This window comes from Lolium perenne, chromosome 4 (assembly GCF_019359855.2).
Source record: "Lolium perenne isolate Kyuss_39 chromosome 4, Kyuss_2.0, whole genome shotgun sequence".
Lineage (NCBI taxonomy): Eukaryota > Viridiplantae > Streptophyta > Magnoliopsida > Poales > Poaceae > Lolium > Lolium perenne.
Genome location: NC_067247.2, coordinates 231,403,539 through 231,422,795, shown reverse-complemented (window position 1 = coordinate 231,422,795; position 19,257 = coordinate 231,403,539). Strand labels below are relative to the sequence as shown.

Here is a 19,257-nt window from a genome sequence, read left to right as displayed (position 1 = left end):
AGGCCAAGGCCAACGCCGACATCCTCGCCTTGCCGTCATCGAGGCCATTATCATGATCAAGAAAGAGGCTCTCATCATCGCCATGGGCTAGGACGTAGGCTGCGGCGTCTCTTTGATAAGTGTGGTCTCATCCGCGAGCGCACGTCGCCTCTTCCACAAGCTCGCGTGATCTCACATATCTATCTTTTTTGTGTATTCCGTGTGAAACTCGTGTCATTTTGCACTTTGGTGGTAATTTATTAGCTATTAAATTCAGTGTTTGTTGCTATTTCCATTCATATATATTAATCGGGTGAAATGGGAGAAAAAGAGGCATAATAGCCAAGGCTGACCAACATGAATCAACATGGATCAGCTGGGTAGCAAATCTTGAGAAATTCGCGGATCATATCATATGTCGTGACTCACTCATCACGCGTTGTATGTACTGTCCAGTGTCAACTCTAAATCACGAGGAACATGAGTAGACCACAATACTGACGGTGACGCAAGCGGATACCGCATGACATATCGACGATTGCAAATGGCAGGCGCGGTACGATGTGAACCCAACTCAATAAACACACGACCTGATCCAGCTTCCAACATAGCATCGTGATCCAACGGCCAGGTGCGCGTCTGCTGGCCCAAAAGAGGGCTTTGGAGTGCGACCCAGCCAGAGCCAGGTGCCACAAGTCGCCGCCAAAACCTGAACCGCGGCAACACGGCCTCGTTGAACTACCTACGCCTATAACCACAACGACCCTGCGCGTACCATCAAAAGCACTGAGCCACACAGCCACTGCAGAGAGTAGTTCAGCTTCAGCCAGACACACCACGTACGGCATGGTTCGACGACATTGCCGTCTTCTGCCTCTGGCCATCCTCCTTCTACTCCCATGGCAGGCCGTCTCCAGCGACGACACGGTCACACCGGCGACGCCGATCGCCGGGAACCGTACGCTAGTGTCGTCCGGCGGGACGTTCGCGCTCGGGTTCTTCACCCCGGACCCTGGCACGGGCAGGACGTACCTCGGCATATGGTACAACAACATCCCGGCGCGGACCGTCGTGTGGGTGGCGAACCGTGGTGCACCGGTCGTCGGCTCAGCGGCGACGCTCAAGATCGACGGCAACGGGAGTCTCGCCGTCGTGAACGAGCAAGGCGACGTCGCGTGGGCGTCGCCGGTGACGGCGGACGTCGTCACGCGCAGCCCCACGGCCCAGCTCCTCGACAGCGGCAACCTCGTGCTACGTTTCGCCGGCGGCGGCGGCGGCGTGGCGTGGCAGAGCTTCGACTACCCGACCGACACGCTGCTCCCGGGGATGAAGCTGGGCGTCGACTTCCGGTCCGGCCTCGACCGGTACATGAGCTCGTGGCGCGGCGCCGACGACCCGTCCACGGGGGAGTTCTCGTTCCGGCTCGACCCGCGCGGCTCGCCGGAGCTGTTCCTCTACCGGTGGTCTGGCCGGACGTACGGCAGCGGGCCGTGGAACGGGTACCAGTTCTCCGGTGTGCCCAACCTCAAGTCCAACGGCCTCCTCACCTTCCGCTTCGCGTCCACGCCGGAGGAGGCCTACTACCGGTACGAGGTCGACGGCGGCAGCGACGTCCTCACGCGGTTCGTGCTCAACTGCTCCGGCCAGATCCAGCGGCTCGTGTGGATCGACATGACGCGCTCCTGGAGCGTCTTCTGGTCCTACCCCATGGACGAGTGCGACGGCTACCGCGCATGCGGGCCGTACGGCGTCTGCAGCGTCGCGCGCTCGCCGATGTGCGACTGCGCGGCGGGGTTCCAGCCGAGGTTCCCCAAGGAGTGGGAGCTCCGGGACGGCTCCGGCGGCTGCGCGAGGCGCACGGAGATGAACTGCACCGGCGGCGACGGGTTCGACACGCTGAGGAACATGAAGCTGCCGGAGTCGGCCAACGCCACGGTCGACGGGACACTGACCCTCGACGAGTGCCGGGTGAGCTGCCTGAAAAACTGCGCGTGCCGAGCTTACGCCAGTGCCAATGTCAGCAGCCCGGCCGGCAAGGGGTGCTTCATGTGGACCGGCGATCTGCTTGACTTGCGGCAGTTCGAAAATGGAGGCCAGGATCTCTTCGTCAGGCTCGCTGCATCAGACCTGCGTAAGCTCTTCTTCCTGCTCGCCTAGTTTCATCAATTTTTCCTCCTCATTTTGAAATGCTGCAACTTCTTGCGAGTTTTCCTTCTCGTCCTTTTGCTGCCTCTATTTTTTTTTGTTCGGACGTCATGGTGACCTAAAGCTTTATCTCACTTTTTCAAAAAGTTCCCGCGTAAGACAAGTGCATCCGCATAGATACTAAATTCAAAAATGTTAGTGGTGCAACTCTTGTTCAAAGTTTTCTCCTGGTGTTTTCTCACTCGCCAAAGTCAAAGGTCAAAAGTCAAACACCAAACCTATGCGTTAATTTGGTTCTTAAATCACAACTGCCGTTAGGTCCAACGACGTTGATCCCCATTGTTGAAAAAACGGCAAACAATACCATTTCCTAGTTTGTGAACGTAAGACCAACCCTTTTCTGTACATGGCATGCCAGTTGCACGAGCTGCACTAAAATAGCTGGGACAAATACTATGAAGCTCCTAATCTGCAAGCTACTATATAACAAGAGAGATCGAGAAGGAAATAAAGAGAGGCAACCTTCTTTTGAATGCGCAACTTGACAATGTTTGAAATTAATTAGATAGACCGCACTACTCAGGGTCAGTAGGACGTACATCATCAAGTAATTTCCTTTTGTTCCAAATGGTCCAACAATTAGATGCGAAGCTGACCATTGTCTTTTGCACTAACAATCGGTTGCTTCCACTTACATTAAGTTAGGTAATGGATTGGCAAGTTCAGATAGTGATTCCCTTCTGACGAATTTCCATGTCGGTTTTGCAGCCGCCAACATTGCTGTCTCCAAGCAACCCCGGGCTAGGAAGCTCGTCGAAACCATTGTTCCATCCATTGTCGCGCTACTGCTTCTTCTAGCCGGACTATTCTTCTGCACCATGAGAGCGAAGAAGCACGTGAGGGCGACTCGGACACCATTGCACAGCGGCGCGAGTTCTCCATTCGGACGAAGAAACCAGATAGCTGCTGCATCAACCGATGATACTCAGGACAGCTCCCTGCACCCCTCTGGTCAGGGCAATCACCAGGATTTAGATCTCCCATCGTTTGATGTAGCCACGATCCTAGCTGCTACCGACAGTTTCTCAATCGATAACAAGATTGGTCAAGGAGGTTTTGGTCCTGTCTACATGGTAATAACATTTTCCCTAGTTTGAGTTTTCTGAAAATTCTAAATAATGATAGTAAGAACTTCCATCTCATGAGTAATTTTGGGCGATACTTTGCAGGGGAAGCTTGACGGGGGAAAAGACATAGCGGTGAAGAGGCTGTCGCGTAGATCAACGCAAGGGCTTCGAGAATTCAAGAACGAAGTTAAATTGATCGCGAGGCTTCAGCACAGGAATCTCGTCAGGCTTCTTGGTTGCTGCATCGATGGTTCAGAGAGGATGCTAGTGTACGAGTACATGCACAACAGTAGCCTCAACACCTTCCTCTTCAGTAAGTAGTTGTCACCATTTAAACGTCGAACTACTGATACTCTAATCCATCTAAGCCATGATATTTGACATCGGCCTGCTGTCCAATGCTCGTTGTTCAGATGAAGAGAAGCAATCACTGTTAAACTGGGAAAAGAGGTTCAGCATCGTCAACGGGATCGCACGAGGTATACTGTATCTCCATCAGGATTCGGTCCTAAGGATCATACACAGGGACCTTAAGGCGAGCAACATCCTGCTCGACAAAGACATGAATCCCAAGATCTCAGACTTTGGTGTTGCGCGGATATTCGGAGCTGACCAGACTGCTGCGCATACCAAGAAAATAGTTGGAACATAGTGAGTTCATACCGTTACACCATGCATCTATGTATCTGTACTTCCATAGATAATTGATTTCCTACATATCCTGGTGGTTGCAGTGGATACATGTCTCCTGAATACGCAATGGATGGGGTCTTCTCTATTAAGTCGGACGTCTTCAGCTTCGGTGTCCTGGTGCTGGAGATCGTCAGTGGTAAGAAAAACAGAGGCTTCTACCACACTGAGCTTGACCTAAACCTCCTTAGATATGTAAGTATGATTACCTCTGCAGTCACGTCTCTTCCAAATTTCCTAGTATTTGGCAGCAACATATATAGTGAGCTTTCTTCTTTATTGTCATTTCAGGCATGGAGGATGTGGAAGGAAGGCCGGACACTAGAATTCCTCGATCAGTCGATCACTGACACGTCGAACGTGAGGGAAGTGGTGAGATGCATACAGATCGGCCTGCTTTGCGTCCAGGAGCAGCCGAGGCACAGACCAACCATGTCGGCGGTGACCATGATGCTGGGCAGCGAGAACGTGGCGCTACCGGAACCATGTGAGCCGGCGTTCAGCACGGGCAGGAACAACAGCAGCGAGGACAAGGAGGCGAGCCGGTCGAACAGCGCAAGCAGTTGGACCATAACTGTGGTAGAGGGTAGATAGTGATTGCAACTTGCAAGGTGAATATTTTTTGGTTGGGGAATTAGAGCTTAGGGAATAGAAATCGAAGAGGCACGAATCCTTAAATCTGAGGATGGTTGAAAGACATGAGCATTTTGGAGAGACAGGGTGTGGTCTAGCTCCCACCATTCATTGACAATGGAGAGTGGAATATGGAAGGGAACTGATTTACAGATAACATGTCACGCCTTCATCAGAACATACGCTGTCAAGCTTCCACTTAGTAGGAAACAAAGGAATAGACATATCTCTCATACTCCCCCACGAAATGCGGTACCAAACATAGGACTGGGACTAAAATGACACTCCATTTCTAGACTACCATTTCCTAGACCAATAGTTTGTAATTATTTTTGTAGCACATAATACAGCATATTTTGCACACTTGTACATTATTGGCTGCATACAGATTTAGTTTCTGAAACTTTGAAATGTCGATTTCACAATTTTTAGAAAGAAAAAAAAGGAGCTACTTGTAGCTCAAGCTCTAGAGCAAATTTCTGGAGAGCAAAGCTATATATAAAATAAGTCAAACCCTGCCATAAGTTGTATGCTCCTTGTAGTAGAAAAGGTGGACGAAATCTGGGATAAAAAACCTTTTTTTTTTGCTGAAACGGCTTGCTTTCTTTTTGCGGAAACAACTGCCTGGAGCAGAGTTACTACTTCTTGTGCACAAAGGCAATCTGTTTTCTTACCTTTATTGTGTAGGAAATTCAGTGGTTAGATCAGGTAATCATTTAACTATATGCAATGCTGTGAATAATTCATTTCGATACATGTATAGCAAAGTATAATGTTCATCATACTCTTGGAAATGTGCAATCCAACACTATGTCCACCGAAACAGGAATTTGAATTGATTTCTACTCTTGAATTACAAGTGCCAATTACATGTACTACATGCAAACAACATAATTCGAATCGGTTCACATTTCAATACGTAGGCCCATTTGATATTGAACCAATTCAACTCCTTGAGCCCCAATATCTACATCCAACGGGAGCCTAAAAAGATTTTACTATATAACTACACTAACTATGTCTAGTACAATATAAATGAGAACAGGATTTGATCATGAGTCCGGAGAGTAGGGATTTGCTATCTCAATTTCATGCCAATACCCCATATAATTTCAGGAAATCTGGTAAAGGTACACAGAACTTACTGCTGTCCATGTGCTGCTTTTCATTCACTGTCACTGGAATGCGGAGACAGAGGCTGCTGAGATTGAGGTTGCAGCTGCTTTTCCTCCAGCATCTTGACGACGGCGTGGGTGACCGCGACGCTGCCACAGGCGGAGACGTTCACGACGCGGCACCGGTCGCCGGTGACGGCGCCGCACCGGCTGACGTCCACGACCCTGCACATCTCGACCTCCACGCTGCCGCACCAGTCGGCGCGCGCCCCCTTGCAGCGCGCGAGGCGCACCTCGCCGAAGCTCTCGACGTCGGTGCGCCTGCAGCGGGTCGCGCGGAGCAGGCCGCCGCCTCTGAGCCGCACCTCCCGGCACCTCTCGAGCGTGACCTTGCCGGCCTGCTCCACATCGACGGACCGGCACCGGGAGACCGACACCGCCCGCGCCCCGTCGACGCGCGTGGCGCCGCACTGGACGAAGGAGGCGGACTGGACGCCCTCGGCGGCGGCGTCGCCGCAGAGGGTGAAGGCGACGGTGCCGCCTCCGCCTCCGCGCACGAGGACGCTCTGGAGGCCGTCGGCGGAGAGGTTGCCGGGGCTGGTGACGGTGAGCTTGCCGGGGTTGCCGTGGAGCGTGCCCTCGTGGATGTCCGTCTCGACGCCGTCGAGGACGACGACGAACATGTGGTGGACGGCGACCGTGGAGGAGGATACGCCGGCCTTGGCGTCGACGAGCTCCATTGCGATGTGATGTGGGCTTGCCATTCCCTTTTCTTTTGGTTGGTTGGGCAGGTAAGCTGTCAAGGAGAGCAGAGCTTTCTGAGGTGGATAGATGCGATGCGGCCCTCAAGTCGAAATAAATGGGTTACGGAGTGCAGTTGGTCAGCCACCGATGCATTTACTGCTAGACATGTTGCCCAAGTGCAAACTGCCAAAACCAATATAGATACCTATATAAAAGTTGGCTGATTTCTCGCGCTGTGAGCAGCTTAGGATCAGTTAGCACTGTTCATGTGCTATTTTTTTCCAATTAAACCACAACACATAAGCATGCTGCTACAGAAAACAGGTGATGAACAGTGCCCACGGTAAACAGTTGTGATCAACAGTGCCGGTGGATGAATAGTACCTATGTACAGTGCCGGTCACCATACACAGTGATATGAACAGCACACACATCAGAACAGTACCAATTTTTTCACACTCTCTCGCGGTAATTTTTCAACGGAACTTCCGACAAAAAAAAGAAATTAAAAAATTTAATATATTTTACACACATCAGTCAAATGCGGATATTTAGTGCATTTAAAAAACCCAAAAAATGCCGCCACGGGAGCGGCTGTTTTTTCCCCTCTCTCGCAGTAATTTCTCGACGCAGCTTCCGATAAAAAAAATGTTCAACAATTTATTATATTTTTTAAAACATTTGCATAGTTTAGGAGCAAACAATCAAATACGGATATTTAGTTATTTAAAACAAAACTAAAATAAATGCCACCACGGGCGCGGCGGTTTTTCCCCTCTCTCGCGGTAATTTCTTGACGCACCTTTCGACAAAAAAAAGGAGTTCGAGAATTTAATATATTTCTCAAACATTCACACCATTTAAAGGGCGCGGCGGTTTTTCCCCTCTCTCGCGGTAATTTCTTGACGCACCTTTCGACAAAAAAAAGGAGTTTGACAATTTAATATATTTCTCAAACATTCACACCATTTAAAGCAAATAGCCAAATGCAGACATTTAGTGTATTTAAAACAAAAATAAAAAATGCCACCATTTAAAGCAAATAGCCAAATGCAGACATTTAGTGTATTTAAAACAAAAATAAAAAATGCCACCACGGGCGTGGCGGTTTTTTCCCCTCTCTCTCAGTAATTTTTAGACACATATCCTCCCACACAAAAAAAACTTTGACAATTTAATATATATTTACCTCACATTTATGCCATTTAGAGCAAACGGATAAATGCGGATATTTAGTGCATTTTTTAAAATACACAAAAAATGCCGCACGGGCGCGGCGTGCCGCCGCGCCAAAGCCTACTAGTATTTGGCAAAGACTCGTGAAATATTAATTTACTGCTTTCAAAAGCCTCGTGAAATATTAATTTTATTGTTTTCGAATGCCTGATGAAAGATTGATGAAAGCTATGTACAGATAGAGCTTGCTTAATGGGGTGAGAGAGAGAAAAGCTCCAAAGGAGAACCAGGCGATTGACCTAACGATTGTGAAAGTTTCAGATAAGAGAGTGAAACAGTGAGCAAAGGTTTTAAAGTTAAACAAAACCGAGTAAACCACCCAGCGATGCTAGGGTTTCTAGCTTACAATAATAGCACAAAGAGCGAAGAAAAAAGACATCCAAAAACATGAAAAACATGGCTGCTACAAGCTTGCATGATCCAGAGAACCAGGCAGATCGTGAGATTCAAAGGCAACTCCCCGGGAGGATATCGACACAAAGGTGCCACCATTCCGACCCACATAGGGTCTAGATTTTCACCAAGAGACACCAGACACATTGGGGAAGATTTTTATGTATTGAGATCGTTATGATAAGTGTTTTCCTCTCTTTTACAATCAGATGCATTGTAAAATTAGCATGTTTTCCGATGGTCAGATTGCTAGAACTTTGAAATATAACTATGTAATACGAGAATTTTGTAAGGGATGACCAAATTCGTGAGAATTTTCAGTACAAAAAGTGTGTTATTTACTACAACAGACAAGCACATACACCCAATAAGCTAGAAGAAGATTGGGAGCAACGGTGGCAATTACCTAGCCTTCCCCACCCATGATAACCACAGCTCCCTTCATCATCATCCTCGCGTGTCCCCTGCCTTCACCGCCCTTCCCGCCGGACGACGATCCCCTCCCCTCTTCTCCCTCACCATACCCCATCTGCCCCTTCCTTCACTTCTTCTACTGCTTCTCCTTGCCCTCGCCCCTCGCGAGTTCCCGGAGGTTCGACGACCCCTTCCTCTTCCTTGTCGCCTCCTCCGCCTCCATGCCCTCGTCCACCGGCATGTCCCCGCCGCACGCCTGAGGCTTGTTCGCCGCGGGCCAATACTAGGAAAATCATTATAGGTAGAAATGTATTCTGTGGCGCACGTAAAAAATATGATCCACAAAAATTATTTCTGTGGCGCACAAAAAAATATGCTCCACTGGTGCGCTACAGAACTTTGCCTTTCTGTGGCGCATGTGGACGGATGCGGCACAAAATCTCAATGGGGCCTACGTGGGGTCTAGCAGTGCACATGTGCCAAGGGAATTCTGTGGCGCATCTGCCACATGCGCCACAGAAAGTCAAAATTATGTGGCGCATATGTGCATATGCGCCACATAAGTTCATCTCCAAGCAACTCCACACCCCCCCGGATCGCCTTTTTTAACACTATAAAAAACAAAAGAAATAGATAGATATTTTAAAAAATCCTTCGAGGTGCCCATGTATTATGTCATCTAGTACCAAAATTAAAAAAAAACATGAATTTCGGCCTTTTTGCAAAATTGCATAGCAAAATCATCAAACTGGATTCCTGGTTGCATACAAACTCGAAAAAAATGCACAATATATAAAAATGACCGGGAGAAAATTATACATTTGAGTTCACCCGGGCTTGACCGGTTGGACAATTTTTAGAATCGCCAAATTCAAAAAGAGTAAAAAGATAAGACAAGTTCAAGATTTTTTCATGCAGAAATAAAAAATCGAAAAAATTATGTGGCGCATCTTATGCGTATGCTTTGGCCCGGATTTTGAATTTTGGAGGCGTCATTCTCCTCCACTACTTCTCCTCACTTCTCCTTCTCCTCACTTCTCCTCACTTCTCCTCCTTCTCCTCCACTTCTCCTTCCCTCCCTTCTTAGCCACCACCACCACCTCCTCCCTTCTCTCTGAAAGAACATCTCTCACATTATGTTTTGTGTGTTTGATGTCAATGCATGTGATACACTAATGTTTGATGAAGTGGTGCAGAGATTATATAGATACATGTATGTGAGTGTCTTGTGTGGAAATACAAGACAAAAGGAAGCTGGCAAAGTTTCACCAGGCCGGACAATCCGGGCCGGATATTTGCAAAATATCCGGCCCTCCAAAATCGGCTAAGGACTCGAGGCGATGTGGCTCAGTACTACCCTGGCATGAGGCCGGATATTTGGCCGGACTTTTGACCGGAATTTCCCCATGGCCGGACTTTTGGGGGGGGGGGGGGGCATTATCCGGCCCTAACTTAGGCCGGATTATCCGGCCCTCGAAAATCACCAACGGCTGGATTTTGAGGGGGGGGGGGGTATTTATACCCCCCTTCCTCTTAATCCCAAGCTTGCTCAATCATTGCTAGAATTCTGCCAAGCCTCACCACCATTAGAGCCACCTCAAGAACACAAGATTTGCAAGATCTCCTCCTCCACCCAACTAAAGCTCTTGATCTTTGGAGATTCGAAGGAGAAAACCCCGATCTACATCCTCACCGAAGCGATTCTCATTTCCCCCTCATATGCTTGAGGGCCCTCTTACTAGTGTTCCTTTTTGGAATCTCTACTTGTTTGTTGTTGATGTATTGTTGTTGATTGTTGTGTTGTTACAGATTTGGGAGCCTCGAATTTGGTTGTGGATGTGTGCCCCAAGAACCTTGTAAAGGCCTGATTTCCGCCTTGAGGAAATCCCTTAGTGGGAGTGGGCTAGGCCTTCATGGCGTTGCTCACCGGAGACCTGAGTGAAGCCTTCGTGGCATTGGTTTGGCTTTCGTAGCAACCACACTCCTCCAAACGTAGACGTACCTTCTTGCAAAGGAAGGGAACTACGGGAATCAACTTCGTGTCTCCGCGTGCTCCACTCTTGGTTACCTCTATCCTTTATCTCTCTTTATATATTGCGTAGCTATATCTTGCTTAGTCGTTAACCTTGTCATATAGGCAAATTCACTTAGTTGCATATCTAGAGAATTTACCTTTGTCTCAAGCCTAAATTGAAAAAGAACTAAAAATTGGTTAGCACCTATTCACCCCTCCCCCTCTAGGTGCGGCATACGATCCTTTCAATTGGTATCAGAGCCTTGGCTCTTATTTCGGGCTTAACCGCCTAAGAGTATGCCGGACGATAATGTTACAGAGGGAACCCCAAAGCCGGTTTCCATGGATGATCTCAAGTCGATGGAAACATCCTTGAGGTCCTCCATGGAAGCTAAAATGGAAAGCAAGAGAAAAATGATTACCGAGCTTTTGCCGCGGGCTCCCCCCGTCATCCCCGTCCTAGAGGTTCGGGACAAGAGTGGGTTAGAAAAGGGAGATGCTTCGGGCTTACCCTCCTCTACCTCACCCTTGGAGAGTGATAACTTAGAAACTAATAAACTCCCCACTACTTCTCCTAGAGCAACAAGTGATGGTGGAAGCTACCATAATGTGCCTCCATCTTTCCTCTCCCCCGACATTCCGGTTCCCCACCCTCATATAAATACTAGGGGCGATCCACCTAAGTTTAATGATAATGATTTCGATACATGGCAATTTGAGTTTCGCTCTCATGTTCACAGTGCCTCCAATGAATTTTGGAGAATCATCGTGGAAGGGTTCAAGCCTTACAACCCCAACAAGTTGACTAGAAGAGAAGCGATTGATAATCAACTCAATGACATTGCCTTGCACGTGATTCAAACTAGTGTGGGGACAAAGGAATTGTCTCGGGTTCGGAATTTCACCACCGGAAAGGAAGCTTGGGGTGGTTTGGCCGCTAGTTGCATTGGAAGTGAAAGCATGAGAAGGAACAAGTATATTGCTCTTCGGAATCAAGCCGAAGGATTCATAAGGCTTCCGGATGAAGATCATCAAGTCATGTATCAAAGACTTATCACCGTTGCCAATTCGTTCCGGAATGTGGGTGCTAAACACATTGATGACGCTTGGATCAAAGATAAGTATATTGACTGCATGATGCCATTTGAACCCATTGATGTCAAGACTCTAGTTGGGAGAGAGTGCTTTGCCTCTCTCACTTCTCAACAAGCGGTGCACGAGTTGCAATCTCTCAATGTGCTCGAGCAAAACTCTCATGATTCTCGCAATCGAGCTATTGGAATGTCAAGAGGGACCAACCTTGCCTTGGTGGCCAATTTCATGGAAGAAGTGAACCCTCAAGAACCATATAGGGCATCTTGGAGTATGTCCTATCCGGATGATTTGGAATACCACTACAATGACCACATGGAATTCCATGCAAAAACCTTTTTGGTTGATCCATCCAAGGGAAAGGAAGACAATATCAAGAGAAATAACTCAAGTGGGTTCAAGGGTTTGGGCCCAAAAACAAGAACTTTCTACAATTTTGGTGACAAGAACCATTTCATCGCCCAATGCCCCTATGAGCATCGGGAAACTCGTGGTGGAAGGCTCGTTCCCAAGGACAAGAGTAAAGTGTCAAAGGCTCCCAACAAGAAATTCTACGACAAGGGTAAGAAGGACAAGAGGCCTCCAAGGATTGTGCTAGTGACCAAGGAAGAGTATTCTTCCGATGAAGTTGAGAGTAGTAGTGATGAAGAAGAAACCTCAAAGGAAGTGGCCGCCATTGCCACCACCAATATTCCCTCTTCATCTCTCTTTGAATCTCCCAATGAGAACCCTCACATCAAGAATGCACATTGCTTCATGGCTAGGTCCTCCTTGGACACATCTATTGGGCTATCAACTCAAGAAGAATATTCCTCCGGTGATGATGATGATGAAGATCGAATGTTGAATGGATTGGTTGCTCTTGCTTCTCTCTCCACTAACTCTTCATCACCAAATGAATCCCCCAATGTTGACATTCACTTGAAGGAAGAAAGTTGCCTCATGGATAAATCTTCCGAGGTATCATTCCCTAACCTCTCTATGCCTATCATATCAAATGAGCTAGGGGTTGATCATGCTAGTTTAAAAGTGAAACAAGAAATGCTTGAGTTTGATGAGTTCATTCTTAACTTGAAGGGTGACACTAAAAAGCATGTTTCTAATCTCATGGTTCTACTAGCACAACTAGATGATACTCTAGAGAAAAAATGTCAAATAGAGAGAGAGGATTTTCTTGAAATTTATGCTCTTAAAAATGTCCTTGAGGAAGGACAAGAAACTATAGCTTCTCTTGAAGAGAGTCTAGAAATTCTTGAAGAACCTCAATATGAAATTAATAAGCTTACAAAAGAAAGAGATCTTGCTAGGACTAAAACAAAAGTGCTTAAAAAGGAAAAAGCCAAATTTGGTGTTGATCATGAGAAACTTGTGAAGGATCTAGATGATCTAGACAAGGCTCACAAAGCCTTGAAGAGTGAATACTCACTCCTCTCCAAGTCGAATGAGCAACTTCAAATTAGGCTTGCTAAATATGATGTGCCTAGTTCTTCTACCTCAACTTGTGATCATGCAAACATTATTGAGGAAAATGCTAGGTTAAAGGATGAACTTGCTAAGGCCTCCTCTCCCCAAAGTAAACTTTCTTTGGATGACCTTTTGAGTAAGCAAAGTTCAAACAATGGGAAGGAGGGAATTGACTATAAGGCCAATGCAAATAATGCAAACAAGAAGAAAGCCAAGCCCGCAGAAAAGAAGGTTATCACTAATGATGAAGCCCCTAAGGTCAACATCATTAATGATGATGATGCGGGAATTTCTAACCCTCACTATGTTTTATTTAAAGATTATTATGGTGATGTTTATGCAGAATATGTTGGTCCATATGATGGTTATATTGCTTGGTCTATTTGGGTACCAAAGACCCTTGTTGCTAACAAAACAGGACCCATTGAAAAATGGGTACCTAAATCCAAGAATTGATCTCATGTAGGACTATGCCGCCGGAGGGTCAAAATGGGTACTTGATAGTGGATGTACAAGTCATATGACCGGCGGCAAGAACCTCGTCAAGGAGTTGAGGCCCAACATAGATCATATCACCGTCTCCTTTGGCGATAATTCTACATCCGAGGTATTGGGTTTTGGCAAGGTTGTGGTTGCACACAACATTACTCTTGTGGATGTCATGCTTGTCAAAACCCTTGGTTACAATTTTCTTTCCGTTTCCGCCCTTGGCAAGATGGGTTTCACTGTTTTTATTGATAATGATATTGTGGTCCTCTTGTGGAGCAAGACTCTAAAAGTCGCTTTCGTTGGGTATCGCGAACATAACTTGTATGTGGTGGACTTTTCGGGGACACCACGACAAGTGCGATGTGCCTATTCGGAAAGGCGGATGTGGGTTGGTTGTGGCATCGCCGCTTGGCCCATGTCAACATGAGAACTTTGCAAAGTCTTCACAAGGGGAACCATATTGTGGGACTAATGGAAAATGTGTCTGCTTGTGACGGTAAAGCACTCGTCCGTTGGGAACCCCAAGAGGAAGGTATGATGCGTACAGCAGCGAGTTTTCCCTCAGAAAGAAACCAAGGTTATCGAACCAGTAGGAGCCAAGAAGCACGTTGAAGGTTGATGGTGGCGGAGTGTAGTGCGGCGCAACACCAGGGATTCCGGCGCCAACGTGGAACCTGCACAACACAACCAAAATACTTTGCCCCAACTTAACAGTGAGGTTGTCAATCTCACCGGCTTGCTGTAACAAAGGATTAGATGTATAGTGTGGATGATGATGTTTGCAAAGAACAGTAGAACAAGTATTGCAGTAGATTGTATTCGACGTAAAGAATGGACCGGGGTCCACAGTTCACTAGTGGTGTCTCTCCAATAAGAAATAGCATGTTGGGTGAACAAATTACAGGTGGGCAATTGACAAATAAAGATGGCATGACAATGCACATACATATTATGATGAGTAGTGTGAAATTCAATTGGGCATTATGACAAAGTACATAGACCGCTATCCAGCATGCATCTACGCCTAAAAAGTCCACCTTTGGGTTAGCGTCCGCACCCCTTCCAGTATTAAGTTGCAAACAACAGACAATTGCATTAAGTATGGTGCGTAATGTAATCAACACAAATATCCTTAGACATAGCATTGATGTTTTATCCCTAGTGGCAACAGCACATCCACAACCTTAGAACTTTCTGTCACTGTCCCAGATTTAATGGAGGCATGAACCCACTATCGAGCATAAATACTCCCTCTTGGAGTTACAAGTAACGACTTGGCCAGAGCCTCTACTAGCAACGGAGAGCATGCAAGATCATAAACAACACATATATGATAGATTGATAATCAACATAACACAGTATTCCATATTCATCGGATCCCAACAAACGCAACATGTAGCATTACAAATAGATGATCTTGATCATGTTAGGCAGCTCACAAGATCGAACAATGATAGCACAATGAGGAGAAGACAACCATCTAGCTACTGCTATGGACCCATAGTCCAGGGGTGAACTACTCACACATCACTCCGGAGGCGACCATGGCGGTGAAGTGTCCTCCGGTAGATGATTCCCCTCTCCGGCAGGGTGCCGGAGGTGATCTCCTGAATCCCCCGAGATGGGATTGGCGGCGGCGGCGTCTCTGGAAGGTTTTCCATATCGTGGCTCTCGGTACTGGGGTATTCGCGACGAAGGCTATATGTAGGCGGAAGGGTAGGTCAGGGGGCGTCATGAGGGACCCACACACTAGGGCGGCGCGGCCCAAGCCCTGGCCGCGCGGCCCTGGCGTGGCGTCGCCTCGTCACCCCACTTCGTTTCCCTTTCGGACTTCTGGAAGCTTCGTGGAAAAATAAGACCCTGGGCGTTGATAATATCCCAGGTATTGGGGTTACAAAAATAGAGGAAACCGATGTGTGCATTGCATTCATGCATAGAAAATCTGGGGAATTTTCGCGCTTTAAAGTAAAACAGTCACAGTAACTGAAGTTTCACTTCACCTTGGTGGAATTGAAGTAGCTCATCAAGTCAAGTGCTATAAACCTCAATGTGACTTTGGTTAAAACATTGTTTTGGGTAGAGATGATTTGATCTAAGGGGTTAGATCAAATGGAACTAATAATCAACACAACAACACTTTACTCAATGATCAATTGCTTGATCTTATAAAAGATTATAATATGGTAATCCTTGCCACAACATATGAACATCCATTTAATTGGAAATCAAGTAACAATAATTGGAGTAACTATTCCTAACTTATATTTTCCATGTCTTAAACTAATCCTTGATCCTACCATGAACCTCATGGTATTCATTTTACTTCATCCTTGGAAACAAGACAAGGAGATCCAACCAAGGAATACATATCTTTCTCTATTCCATATTATTATACATCAAACCTAGAGAGGTGAGAGTCCTATTTCATTTAAGGAAGCAATGATAAACCTAGAGGCAAACCTTGGATATAAATATCCATATGATCACAACATCATCCTCAAGAGAAACCCTAGGATATTATTCCAGACCATCCCTAGAGAGAGAACCCAATTATATTAAACATAGATATTGATGATCACATCATTCTCTATGGAGCCCAAACTTAGGTTAGTATTAAAGTCCTTCCCAAATGAGAGAGACCAATCATACTAATTCTAGCTTGACCTATTTAAGAATCAAGGACAACCTTTGAACTAAAGTATTAGGAACAACAATTTCACCTTGGAGTGATGAGATACCCTGTTATCACATGGAATAATACCATATCCATGAATTGATAAGGTGAGGAAGAGACTAACCCAATTAAGCTAGACAAATGGAACCTGAGTCTAGATACCTAAGGTGATATTGGGAGTACACCATAAAACCTTGAATAAACTATTCCTATGAGAGAGAGCTCAAGCTAAGGAGTTACACTCAAGAAAGTTAAGCCAACACTTGAATGTGAGGGAGAGAACTATACTTATAACCAGATGACCATATCATCATTGTTTGAGTAGAACCCTAACATAATATCTCAGGCATTCTCCTGGGATATAAACTTTAGAGGCAACCATAGTAGTCCCATTCAAGAAGGTAAATTAGAAGTAATACACCCTAGTTGATCAAGACAATGCTAGATCATGGAAGTGAGAAACCTATTTAATCAGAGATCCTTAGGAAGCCAAACCTTGATCATTATAAATTGAGTGATGATCATAAACCCTAAGAACTTGAGGTAGGGATATTAAGAACAAGTGGATCATGCCTAATCCATGACCATGCTTTGGAAAGTAGGAGAATAATCCAAATGCTAACACTTATATGATTAGTAGATATTATTCACCACATGAAATCATAGGGAGATCATTAGTAAGCAACCCTAGACTTATATCTCAATCCCAACTTGTGAATCACTTGGTGATCATAAGTAGAAACCTATCACATCTATATTCCATTTATTCCTCAATTAAAGGACCTAAGAAAACCTTAGAGTAAAACTCCATGCTTTATATGGTGAGAAACCATTAATCCATATAACCAAAGTTAACTTTAAAAAAAGAACCATAATCACTTTAGTTACTTTAATGATAAATTGAGGATAGTAATAGAAGTTAATTGGGATTAGATAAAACCAATTCTCGAGTCCTTAGTAATTAAAGGAGAACAGAAACAATTAAGCAAGTAACCACCTTATCATGGATAGGGGAGACTAAACCCTAGCTGGTGCATCAAATGGGTGATCACAAATATAAGCCTAGTTCACATTTGAGTTCCAAACCATAAGCCATTAGGTGGACATAATTAAAAAAACTAAAGTTGTTCACTGGTAAATCTTATGTTTCAACTATTGAACATAAGAGGCCCTAGGGTTAAATCCTATAATTAAACCCATGTGTGGTGATCAACCACTTACCCTTATAAACCAAAACCAAACCTTGAGGGAGACAATACCTACCTTAGATACTTTCAAATATAATAATGTTAACTTTACAAGGGGGTTGTAATAGAAATCATAAAACCCTAATAGTTGATGCTCACATAAAATCATATGTGAACAACCAACTTCTCAAACAAGATGACAAGTCCTAATGATAACTTCTGAAATACCTTGAGCTAGAATTATCAACTCTAATACTTCAAACAGATTGATCCACAAGAAAAACATAAACATAAAATGAGGATATAAAATCATGTCTATTTGCTATTTTGAATAAGCCCACATGTATGAAATTAACCAAATATAAAATATTTTCTTCAATTGGAGAAGGGTGAAATAGTCATTGCATTACACCTTCATTGAATTAACATAATGGAGACACCTGCAGAATAAAAAAGAGTTAAAAATATGAATTCAAATTTGAATTCAAAATAGAATTGTAAAAAATAGAAAATATACAATAGGAGAAATAAAAACAGAGAAAAAAAGGAGGGAAATACTTACCTGGCCGTGTAGCCCACCAAGCAGCCCAGCACCACAGCCCACCCACACGGCCCAAACCACCAACCAGACAGCCCACATACCTCTTCGTCAAAAGATCTGGGGAAGAGCTCGTCCTCATCTCTTCATCGCGCATGGACGCCAGCAGCACGCCGTGCTCCTCTTCTCCTCTCTCGCTGGTGGCCTCTCCTTCCTCGATGGCGTGACGAGGCGTGCTCCAACGCCGTATAAAAGCCGAGAGACGATCTCTGGCCCGAGTTCTTCCTCCTCCTGCTTAATTTCCCCCTCTTGCCGTAGCCCTAGTCGCCAGGACTCCGGCCATCGCCGCCGATTGGGGAAGCCCCAGGCCCCGCCGTGACCACCGTCGTCACCGCCAGGCTCGACATCATCACCGGGTAGGAGGAATCGAGCTGACGTGCCTCCTATCAATCGCACCAGGTCGTCTTCTCCGAAGCCAGCATCGAGCAATTCCAGCGAACCACACCTCCCCTTGCTACGCCGTCACGCCCTACGTCCTCATGGTGAGCCGCTGAACTCCCTGGCACGCTCGCCTTGCTCCCTAGCCCATCGTAGCTTCGCCGCACCGTTTGCCTGTGAGCATTGCCGTCGGGCATCACCGCCGCCGCTGCTCCGGCGACCATTAGGTGGTGGCGCTGCCACCACTAGCCTCGCCTCGGCGAGTACTGTCCAACGCGCCCCTGCTCATGCCCGCGGGAACGCCCTAGCGCCGGCGACCAACGCCAATTCCCGCCGGCCAGCAACCTCCTCGCCACTGTGGCGATTTTGACTCGGTCAAGAGCCCCGTGGCAGGTGAGGTGGACACGACCCCACCAGTCATAGACTGTGTGGGTGTTCTGTCCGGGTAACCTTAGTACTTAGTTTCATTTTAATTCAATTTCATAATTACAGAAAGTTTAAAAGAATTTAGAAAATTCATATTAACTCAGAAAAATTAAAATAAGATATTAAAATTCTTATAAAAGAAAATTCTATCCAATAAAAATATAATATGAAATTTTTATTTTTAATAAAAATTCAATTATTTAATACTTGTTATTTAAGCCTTATTTATTAATTCTAAACTCAATTAAACTTCAATAATTAGGAAAACTATCTAAAATAAATAAAAACCAGTAAAGCAAATAAAGAAAACATTGGCACTAATTTTCTTTATTTGTAACTTATTTAATCCTTAATATTGGAATTTAACCCTAATTAATAATTACCTTAATTATTAATTCAATAAAAAAATAATATGACAAATTCAATATTATTTTTATTTCCAAGTTACTAATAACTTCA

At 45.5% G+C, this 19,257-nt stretch overlaps 2 protein-coding genes across 2 annotated transcripts; one reads left to right on the top strand and one right to left on the bottom strand.

Moving 5' to 3' along the window:
* The first annotated feature begins 755 nt into the window (after positions 1-755).
* Positions 756-4,948, top strand: LOC127326162 (receptor-like serine/threonine-protein kinase SD1-8). The gene is made up of 6 exons (XM_051353026.2): positions 756-2,110; positions 2,893-3,257; positions 3,354-3,564; positions 3,665-3,902; positions 3,986-4,136; positions 4,233-4,948. Exons 1-6 carry the CDS (start codon positions 826-828, stop codon positions 4,533-4,535), a joined length of 2,553 nt encoding a protein of 850 aa, XP_051208986.1. The 5' UTR covers positions 756-825; the 3' UTR covers positions 4,536-4,948.
* A 439-nt stretch (positions 4,949-5,387) lies between these two features.
* Positions 5,388-6,538, bottom strand: LOC127326163 (uncharacterized). Its single transcript, XM_051353027.2, has one exon. The coding sequence runs from the start codon at positions 6,451-6,453 to the stop codon at positions 5,740-5,742; it is 714 nt and encodes a 237-aa protein (XP_051208987.1). The 5' UTR covers positions 6,454-6,538; the 3' UTR covers positions 5,388-5,739.
* Positions 6,539-19,257: the final 12,719 nt, after the last annotated feature.

Coding starts and splice junctions, on each gene's coding strand:
- LOC127326162 (XM_051353026.2), top strand. CDS start 826: ATGGTTCGACGACATTGCCGTCTTCTGCCTCTGGCCATCCTCCTTCTA. Junction 3,258..3,353: donor GTTTTGGTCCTGTCTACATG/GTAATAACATTT, acceptor GATACTTTGCAG/GGGAAGCTTGACGGGGGAAA. Junction 3,903..3,985: donor AAGAAAATAGTTGGAACATA/GTGAGTTCATAC, acceptor TGGTGGTTGCAG/TGGATACATGTCTCCTGAAT.
- LOC127326163 (XM_051353027.2), bottom strand. CDS start 6,453: ATGGCAAGCCCACATCACATCGCAATGGAGCTCGTCGACGCCAAGGCC.